Below are 11,179 nucleotides of genomic sequence, written 5' to 3'. Positions count from 1 at the left end.
AATCATTTCAAGTGTTTGTGGAGAACCAAAGCTAAAGAAGAAACCCATTTTCACCCATCACTGTGTTTTTTTTTTTCTTTAATTTTTTTTCCTGTGGGACTTTAGGCTTATCTAAAAAGACCCTAAATTTGCTTGCCCCCCAACTGTTTGAGTGCTCGTTTTGACCCTTTAATTATGAGGAACATGATTCTCACCATTTCAAATAGAGTATATGAAGTTAATATTTACTGACCCGTTTTTTAAATATGACACATTTGACAATAACACCAAAAGGCAAAATCATAATGGTACATTCTTTCAATTTTCCTCACCTTTCTATTCCTTTGTGTGTAACTCTTACAAGCATAAGTACTGCCTTTTTATCTCTATAAAAAAAAGAAGGTAGAAAAAATTACAATGATAAACCTTATCAAAACGCTCATGATAGTAACCTCTCTCACAAAAACACAAACTCTTTAACTTCAAAATCAGTATATTTTTTTTGGGTTTAAGGGCTTCAAACATACTTGAACCCCATACTTAGGCTTTATTGTGAGAACAGTAACAGGAGCATGGCGATAATTCTCTGAAATGGTGAAGCTAAACCGCGAGATTAACATGGCTAATATGATCTTAGCTTCCATCATGGCGAAACCTTGGCCAACACAATTTCTGGGGCCAGCAGCAAAAGGGATGAACCGGCCAGGTGTGAATGACTTGGAAGCAAATCTTTCCGGGTTGAACTCGTTTGCATCTTCACCCCACAATTCTTTGCTATGATGAATTGCAAGCACTGGGATCCATATTGATAGACCCTTTGGGATATGCAGGTCGCCTAGTTTAATATCTTCCAAGGCCATTCGAGGGAGAACCGTTGCCGGCGGATAAAGCCGCAGAGTTTCGTTTATCACCCAATTTAACTGCGGTCGTGAGAACATGTAAATTTAATATTAATTAATTTTGATTAGTGGTAGGATTAGGGTAATAAGTTAAGGGATTAAATTAAGCTTTAGACGACATCACGTCACTAGCTAGTGTAAACTTTTAGATCGAGCTCTGCCAACAAAGGCAATGCCAAGTCATTTGGACACTTGACTCTCTGTTCAATACCTGCTATGCCACTAAAAGAATCATTAATTCAGATTCTCCAAATTTTATATACATTAGGTCTTTTTTCTAAGAAGTTGAGACTTGAACTAATATTGGAAGTGGGGAGCCATGAGAGTTGAAGACTCTCGGAGTGGATGGGGGTCCCATATTTAGCTTTTCTTTTCGGTGTTTCTAAGAAAATTGAATAAAACTGTTCTTCTTTACACTCATTTATTATTTATTTCTATTTTACATTGATTGATGTAACGTATTTATGACTTTGACATAAATACTACTTACGTATACTTCACATCAATAGATATAAATGAGTATGAAAAGTAACGTATAATTTTATGGTTGAAAACCGTGGTTGACATTAAACTGTATATTCTTGAGTTTATGACCAAAGCAAACAGTAATTTCTACTAATTAATCCCAGAAGTAAGAGGTACTGGTAGGAGTAATAATAATAACAAAAAAAAAATTTGTTGCTTACCAAGGTGAGCTTGGGGAGATGATCAGCAGAGGGAGTTTGACCATGGCAGACCTGCTCAACCTCAGCACGAACCTTTTCTTGCCAGGAGCTGTTGTTAGCAAGTAGCATGACGGTCCATGTGAGTAACAGGGCAGTGGTTTCATGTCCAGCAAAGAAGAATGTTTTGCATTCATCCATGATTAGCTGTAAATTTAAGCTAAACCCATTCTCTCTCTTTTTCTGCATCTCATTAAGCAGCATACCCAGCAAATCATTCCCATACGAGCTGCTCCGACCAATCTCTACACAGTCTTTTCGGCTCTGAATTATTTCAATCAATAACCTCTCCACCTCCATCTTCAATAACTTTATTTCTCTGTTGTATTTACTTGGAAAAAACCTGAAAAGAAAAAAACAATTAACGAATTATTCAGCATGTGACGATGAAACAATCCAAAAGATACCAGCAACGAAGCTTGAAGAAAAAGATGGAATCTATTAAAGAAAAAAAGAAAAAAAAAAAAAAAAACAAGAAAACCCGACTACGTAAAAGATATAAAATATCATATCGCCTTTATATCGATGAAAGAATCGTGAATTAATAATAACTCATCATATCATATAAACTCACCGGCTTCCGGGCAGATACAATTTTCTAGTGGCTTGGGCACAGAGACGTTGCAAAACTGTTAGGAGGCTGAATATTTTCTTTCCCTTGTCAGAGTTTGTATTGAACTCGGTTCTAGAAATTATGTCGGCAGTGAGATTAGTCATGTATTCACCAATTTCGAACTCTGTTTCGCCTGATTTTACCTTATTTTGCAGTTGCTGGAGTATCTCGTTAGTGCATTCCACCATGTTGCCAACATAGCTCTTTAACAAACACAAACAAAAAAACAACCATTTGTGACATTTATTTTTATAACATAGAAAGAAAAAAGAAAAGAAATCTATCTTTATCGTACCTTGAGTTTGTCTCCCATGAAAGCCGGAGCAACGATGTGACGCTGATGGTACCAATCTTTTCCGTTAGCCATTAATAAACCTCTGCCGATAAAATGTTTGGATCCCTGTTGCTGCTGCCATGATCTACCGGAGGTGGTGCTGTACTTGGAGAGAAACTCTTTTATCAATTGGGTCTCCGTCAAGCACATCCGGGGCTCCACTCCATTCCAAAATATAAATCTCCTTCCTATATATATACATACATGTATGATATGAGTAAGTTTTAGGCGATTTGGAGGGAAATCAAATTTAGTGATGTGAAAGTGAGAGAGAATAGGCAGCCTACCATATTGTTTGGACCACGCCACGTAATGTGGCAAAAGGCGGCCGACGATGTCATGGTTGATTGAGTTCATATCTTGGGAGGTAGTTTTGGAAACGAGGGAGGCCATGTCCAAGATGTTGCCCTTTAGAGGCCGGGGTTTGGGGCCACGCACTCCTTGCCTCTCCATGATTTTCTTGATGCGTCTCGGGTTTAGAAAGTAGCAAGAGAGAGTGTCATGAGCAATTTTCATTAACAAAGAGACGCATACGCCACACAGAATCGTCAGTACCACCATGGCCATCATCGTCATCATGGAACACAAAAGGCTTAGAAATATCAAACACTCTCACACGCCCACAAGCCAGACACAGAGAGAGAGAGAGAGAGAGAGAGAGAGAGGGAGAACTAATTAGAGGGTTAGTTCCTTAGTGAACCGAGAAGGGTCATTTATAACACAACGAATGGCCTGGTAAAATAAAGATCTTTTTAAATTAGAGCATTGGCATCCGCCTGACAAATGTTTGGCTAAATTTAGTTAACAAAAATCACATTTATTTATTTTAGCTATCTATCTTTTTAAAGCACCCACATTTGACTCAACGTTTTAACTTATCACCTTTATTATCTCATTTAAATAATTTTTTCCTATCATTTATATATGGTTTCTCTATTCCTTTTTTTGTTCCTTCTTTTTTTTCCTTCATCAACTCATTTGCTGTTTTGTTGAGTTCGTTGGGGAGCGTTTTTAGCAGTTTAGCTTAACAAAATAGCCTTTTGTTGAGTCGGATGTGAGTGCTTTTAAAGGGGGCATAAAATTTAACATTTAATGGTGCATATCTACACTTATGACTCTACTAAATTAATCATGATTTTTTTTTTTTTTTGTCATATTTGTATAGAAGGAAAAGTTTTGAATCAATGTCATCCACTTTATTAGGCATAATTTTCGGTCATTTAACTACCTCTCGAGGACCATGATGTTTTTACTTGCTCGAAAAAAGATAACTTCGACTTCTTAATCTTACCAAAATTGGAAGGAGCGTACAAATTTTTGACAGATTAGATTGGAATATATTCTTTAAGTTAATTAACCTGACAATTGCTGGATTATTAATGCAGATGATATTGGCAGGGTTTGACCCTCTTTATTTCTGTTTTTTGGGGAATAGAATCCACAACTTCTGGCAGCTAATTAAAGAAACACTCACATCAAAGCATTGAGCCATTTGCTATCACCTTTGCGGAGGGCGGTTCAATTTCCCTAGCGATTGGCGGTCTTTGAAGGCCCTTATAAATAAGGCCCCTTAAAAAATAGTAGTTTTAGAAGGCGCCATAAAAATAAAAATTAAACCGCCCAAAAAAAATCTAAAAAAATAGATTTTTTAGTAGTAATAATAAAAAATTATTTCCTTATAATTAAAGAAAAATAAATATAGAATTAAGACAGATCAAGAGAGGCGTGCGTCTACAGTAGTCAATGTATAGTTTATGGAAAAATACTAAATTGGATATCAAGAAAGGTATCTTTGTAAAAACTTATCTTTGTTTAAAAAAAAAAAAAAAAAAAAAAAAGGACTAGGAGTAACATCAAGAAAAGGTGAAACCATGAACAGAATCTTTGCTATGGACAGGAGGTTAAAGGCATCATAAAAAATAACCCTCTCTCCCTTACCCTGCCCGTTCCGATCGATGCTCTCTCTCGATAAGTTTTGTGTTATCTCAAAGAACCTGTAGTACGAAACCGTTGCCCCAATGAAGCACACATGTTACACCTTGTTAAACACGAACATATGTCACAAGCATGGTTAAAAGACATAAAGGATTCTAACCCACATCTCGCAAATTAATCATAATCCTTTACTAATAATCCAAGATAAGTACATTAAAATGTAGTGTGATGTGTTTTTAAATACTATTTGTTTATTAACATGAAATTGACCTTGTTAAGAGTTGTGCATCTTTACAATTTATTGATAATTTTGAAACATTAAAATCTTAAGTCCACCTTGTTACATAAATAATAAAATTTTACTTTATAAAATTTCTCTTATTGTCTCTGTTAGAAAGTTCTACAAACCCTTAAATTCATCGCTTGAGCATCACACCCTCAATCAACCACTCAATATCTAGCACAAGTTGTTCAATTTAGACGGTCGTCGAAGAAGTTTATGTTCAATGGCCTCTTTTGAAGGCAACCATCCTAATTGATCCTATGGGGCTAAAATGAGAAAAGCAGCTTTATATTTTTGAAAAAAGAGCATCTTGGACTATCGTTATTTCATGCTTTAATTTTGTTGTTATTACTACTTTCTTCCTTCCTTTTTTTTTTTTTTTTTGACCGATGAAAAGTAGTGTAGCAAAGTGTACGTTGCACATTTTTGAAATTTAATTTGACAATCTGATTAAAGATGAATGGATATCTGTGTTTTTGGAAGGTAGTACTACCAATATGACATTTCTTCAATTTTCCCATTTTCTAGTCCAATTAATTATATTCCACTCTCGTCTATTATGGAAAAGTTTCAATTTAATCCATACACTTTTTATTTAAGTAATGAATCCTTATGTTTTCCCAGTTGTAGCATCAAATCCAATCAGCCTTCAAGAAATTAATTAAATTTGATGACGTCACTCATTTTACTTCCAAGTTGACCTAAGTTTTACGTTTCTTCTTTCTAGCGGTGCAGCCTTAGGTAAGCCCCCTCCCCCATGGTGAGGGGAGGAGGAATGGTCGTTTGCTGCCTCCCTCCTCCCCCTTGCCTGCCCTTGCACCAGGTGCCAGTAGTTTACTTGATGTCCTTGGCCCGAGTTGCCTCCTCCCTACTCCTTCTTCGCCGCCCCTTCCTCTTTGTTCCGCTTTTGTCTCTGGCGGGGCTCTCTGGTTATTTTCTGTTCCTTTCCTTTATGTTTCTTTGCTGGGTTTTTGGTGTGTTATTCTTGTAGCTCTGCCTATGTGCCACTTGGTGTGGGTGTTGATTTTGGGGGTTTCTTTCAAACTCCCCCAGTTTTGTTTTGTGTTTGCCGCAGATCTCCTCCACCCGCTCTGCCGCCCACCATCCGCTGCTGGGTCTTTCCTCGTGCCCCTCCAGCAAAGAGCCTCAACACCCCCTGCTGTGATGGTTTTTCGGCCAGCTGGCGATCGGCTTCGCCTCCCTTCGTCCATTGTTTTGGGCCTTTTTTTGTGTCCCCACCGTGTCGAGCTTCCAGCGTTTCCTTCTATTGTTGGTCTCTGACGAGCGCACTATTGGCATCTACGCTGCGTGTGCTTGTTCCCGTTTTGTTTTACTTTCCTTGTATTGTCTTTGTTCCTATTTTTCCATGTATGCATTTCATTCCTGTTATTTGCTTGTAATAAGGCTCTGCCTCTTTGGTTCGCCCACGTTTTATTTCAGTTTTCTTGCTTCTGTTTGTCATAAGGCTTTGACCCCTTGATCCGCCTACTTGGATGTAAACTAAACTTTAGTCCAGGCCTTTGGGTCGTGGATGTGATTTTTGGTCCAGCCCTTTGAGTTGTGAACGTGAACTTTATCCTAACTTTTGGGTCGAGGAAGAATTTGTACTACCTATGCATTGGATTGCGTCAGTCTTATGCAGATCTGTTATCTCAACTGAAAACTAGTCATAGGTTAGCAGAGGTTTTAGGTGAAGTTGTATCCTTGTAGCTTCGGCTATAATTTGCATTTTCAGAGCTTTGTGTTCTTGCGATGTAAGAGCTTTATGCTCGTGATTATTATTAATGAAATTGGAATGTATTTCTTTAAAAAAATTAAAATAAATAAATAAATAAAAAAAAAGTCTTACGTTTCTACATCAATTCTTATCCATAAAAAATCAAGCAATTTTCATTAGGATTCGGATAAAGTGGTAAACACCACATGTCCTTAACAAATATATATATATTGTGAAATTTTTTCTTAATAATTATAAATATGAAAAATTTCTAACGGAAAGTCGTCCTAATTAAGGTTTTGAATAACCGTCCGCATGGTTATAATGTGCATGTGACAATAATACATCCAAAACCTTAAAGAAGCGGGGATCTCGGCCTTATTTAAAGGTTGGGGAAAAATATATATTTTGCATTAAAGCTTAAAACTCTAGGAACTAGCCTTCATGTTGGACCAATATCAGTGCATGAACCTTTACTATTTGTTATGATCATAGAACACCCCTAAGATGTTTATCAATTCTTATCAAGCAATTTTCATTAGGATTCGGATAAAGTGGTAAACACCACATGTCCTTAACAAATATATATATTGTGAAATTTTTCTTAATAATTATAAATATGAAAAATTTCTAACGGAAAGTCGTCCTAATTAAGGTTTTGAATAACCGTCTGCATGGTTATATTGTGCATGTGACAATAATACATCCAAAACCTTAAAGAAGCGGGGATCTCGGCCTTATTTAAAGGTTGGGAAAAGATATATATTTTGCATTAAAACTTGAAACTCTAGGAACTAGCCACATGTTGGACCAATATTAGTGCATGACTTTACTATTTGTTATGATCATAGAACACCCCTAAGCTGTTTAATAAAAGGAAAATGTAAAAGAAGGGGTAGAGTTAGATTAATTTTGAGATATTGTGTTAAAGTTATGACCTTTTGGTTGTTTTAAAAAGTCGGGTTGTGTTTACTAGGCACCTTTGGGGTTTTAGACCACCTTAGGGCCAATGGAGAGAGGAAAGATAAGATCTTGTGGGGTAAAAAATTAGAAAAATGTAATTATGTGGCAAAACGTTCAAACGGTGTTGATCATTCTAGCCTCCAAATTCGTTAATATTTATTTTAAGGTAATTTTTTAGTGCATGCACTTTTTGTAACACTTGTTCATGTATGCATATTTAAAATAAAAATGATTGGTCCTAAGGGATAGTTCAATTGGCTGTGAACTACGCTTCATGAAGTGGAAGTTACTAATTTGAATCCCCATTTCTCTTTCCTTGTGTGAACATGTCCCAAAAAAAAAAAAAAAAAAAAAAAAAATTGGTTTCAATATTTTTTGCCCATATATTCTTAATATTCTTTTACAAATTTAATAAATTAACCATTTGGTTAATTTGTAAGATAATATAGGAGAAATATGGGCAAAATAGTGACATCAATCATTTCTCTATTGAAAATATTCTATTGAGGATTCTTATCAGGGACGAAGCTCGCTTTCAATTTGGGAAGGACCAATTAGCAAAAAATACCTTAAATTTTTTTTTTTTTTGCCTTCATTATTTTTTTTTCTTATAATTTGGGGGGGGGGGGGGGGGGGGGGACTCCCAGTCCCCCCATAGATCCGTCTCTGATTCTTACACATAATAGTTAATTAAGATGTTGAGAGATGAAGAGTGGGAGCTTATGCTTGACACTGGTAAATCATTTTGTGAAAAATATAAATTTTATATTCTTAATATGAATGCTCGTTACACTAAAACTTGAGGTGAATCTCGTGGCTAAGATGAAGAATCTTCGATAACATAACAATAGAGTATCATTTTAGAATTGATGTATTGACTATTGTAATAGACTTCCAATTACTAAAATTGAATAATAGATTTAGTAAGCATGAAGTGGAACTTATTATTCTTAGGAGTAATATTACAAGTCTTTCTTATGTCACTCTTGTGTTATTCTAAGGATGATGTGGCTCTTAAAATCACCATTGGCCTTGTGATTTTAAAAGTTACCTCATTTTTTGGATACAAAAGTGACACAAGAAGGACTTCTAGAATTACTTTATTCTTAGCGCTACTTTAAGCCCTAAAGATGCATACAAATCATTTAAGATTTATGATACATGCAACTTAGTTGGAAAGTTTATCTTTAGGATTTTACTGAGTAAGAAAAAATTTATTTGAAATTTCAATTGTAGCATTATAAGCATGGTGTGTCAAAACATTTGGATTTTCAAAATATGTCTACTTTATCTGAGTTATTCAGAGGATTAGTAATTTCAAGACCGTCAAAGATATATCATTTGATTGATAGGTTGATTCATTTAGTGTTGACTCTTCCTGTTTCTACCACCATTATTGAACGAGCACTTTCTATTATGAAACTTGTAAAAACTAGTTATGAGCTAGAATGGAATATGAGTTTCTATCATATTATTTAGTAGTTTATATTAAGAAGAAATTGTTATATATTTTATTACAGGGATGATAATTGTAGCATCTCAGATTTTGAAAGTCTTATTTTAGAGATATTAATTTGATGCTATGATTATATTAATATTCATATTAGGCAATGATGTTAATTCTTGAGGAATTTATGATATTGTATGAATGGTAATTGGAGATTGGTAGGTAGAATAGTATAGGGTAGGTAGAATAGTAAATGGTAGGTAAAATAGTAAATGGTAGGTAGAATAGTATTTGGTAGGTGAAATAGTAAATAAAGGGTAGAATTGTAAATGAAAGGTGGAATAGTATTTGGTTTTTTCCCTATAAATAGAACTCTTCCCCTTCACAATTTTCACCACTCATATCTTCTCTTCTACATATTCTTCCTTCTTCCGTTTTCTACTCGGTCTTTCTTCTTTCTGAAAGTGTTTACACGAAACAGAGAGAGAAAGGGCGAGACAAAGCGTTGCAAGAAAGAAAGAACACGAGAAAGAATGGACTTGAGAAATTAGTTTGAAAGATATACTAGTGGTGTTAGTCAGATTGGAGCAACTAGATCATTCAGACCACTTTTTAGCCTCAGTCTAGAAGTAAGTAAATTCACTATCCTTTCTAAAATTACTTCATGTCATACTATTTATTCATTCTTGTATCAAACTGTAAATGATCATTTTATTTACCTGTCATGGAGATATGTTGCATGCATGAAGGATTTCTAAAAGAATTATTTAGAAAGTTTCTATTTCTTTAAATGCTTTCTAAGTACACAAGTTTATATTTGGAAAAGTTTCCATTTTTGAGAAAAGAAAGTTGAGAAATGATGATGATTATAAGAAAGAAGAATAATGATAAACCCTCCTACATGTTGCCCTAAGATGCATCAAAAGAAGTACAAAGAAAAGTACAAGAAATGAGTTAAATGTTTATGAAATGAGGGCACATGTATGGATGATAGTATTTTTGGCCCCAAGATAAGTAAAGATGAGAGGAGTTCGGTACCGATACTCGGATGGAGGCGAAACCACTGAAGGAGGTTATGCCAGAAGGTGGTATTCCATCAACATGACCGTTGAGTGCACCAAGAAAATAGTTAATTGACGGTCGGGCATGGCTGAGGCCACAGTTCAGTGCCATGGTCACAAGGACCCGCAACCCTCGTACACAGGGGTAATAGTGTACATGGGCCCTAATATGAGAAAACGATAATATAATTTCAACGATGATATACTATGATGATTTTCAACGATGATATACTATGATGATTTTCAATGATGATATACTATGATGATTTACAACGATGATATACTATGATAATTTTCAACGATGATATACTATGATGATTTACAACGATGATATACTATGATGATTTTCAATGATGATTTATAGCGATGCATTATGATGATGATTTATAAAGATGATTTATGACGATGATCTAATAATAGATGTAATAATACGTATATGCTACGGAAGATGCAACCGTACATACATGTATTATTATTATGGCTGGATGTATATTTATTTGTAAAAACAATTATCAAAACTGAGAACAAGGAGCAAAATTATTTATGGTTGTGGATTTTACTTGCTGGGCCCCCTTTGGGCTCATTCAGTTTTATTTCTTGTTTTCAGGTAGAAAGGACGCTGGAATAGAAGGCCGGAATGGGGGCGGGAATAATTATTAACTTTCAAAGTCTTTTCATATCAATTATTGTAATAATATGATATTCCGCAACTAAAGTTTAATGTTTTCTAATTTCGCTTGTAATAAAATCTCTTGAATAATGTTTTATACATTTATCGTATTCTTTGAAATCAAGTACTCTGATAGACCTTATAGATTTTTGCAAGAACTTTTGTTGTAAAAGGAGAAAAGTGGCAAACTCAGCCTTAACAGGCTGGGGATGTTACAATAATGGATGAATTTGATTTCATGAAAGAATGTCGTCAAGCATAATTTGAAGGAGATGCACGCTCTTTTTTGGATATATATATTGTACATGTTCTTGGCAAACTAGAAAACTTTTCAAGGGGGAAGTTATTTTTAAACATGATTTTATATACATATAACTTTTGTATAGAATTATAACTTATAATTTAGTATGAAATTAAGTTTAAGACTTGTCTGCTTTTATTTTATATAAACACCTACACACATAAGACTATATGTATCTATGCATTTATTTATTTACATAAGTTCGAAACTCCATGCAAAACATCATTGTTCTTCCCCTCGTTGAAATCATTTGCT

General features: G+C 34.9%; 1 protein-coding gene across 1 annotated transcript; it reads right to left on the bottom strand.

The window, feature by feature from the left end:
• Nucleotides 1–309: 309 nt before the first annotated feature.
• On the bottom strand, nt 310–3,207 carry CYP735A2 (cytochrome P450, family 735, subfamily A, polypeptide 2). The gene is made up of 5 exons (XM_059595672.2): nt 2,835–3,207; nt 2,509–2,735; nt 2,175–2,416; nt 1,565–1,943; nt 310–899 (listed from the first exon to the last, which is right to left on the bottom strand). Exons 1-5 carry the CDS (start codon nt 3,124–3,126, stop codon nt 468–470), a joined length of 1,572 nt encoding a protein of 523 aa, XP_059451655.2. The 5' UTR covers nt 3,127–3,207; the 3' UTR covers nt 310–467.
• Nucleotides 3,208–11,179: the final 7,972 nt, after the last annotated feature.

Source organism: Corylus avellana, chromosome 5, assembly GCF_965113065.1.
Source record: "Corylus avellana chromosome 5, dhCorAvel1.hap1.2, whole genome shotgun sequence".
NCBI lineage: Eukaryota > Viridiplantae > Streptophyta > Magnoliopsida > Fagales > Betulaceae > Corylus > Corylus avellana.
Note: the sequence above shows the minus strand (reverse complement) of the source record. Positions and strands in the feature narration are given on the sequence as shown.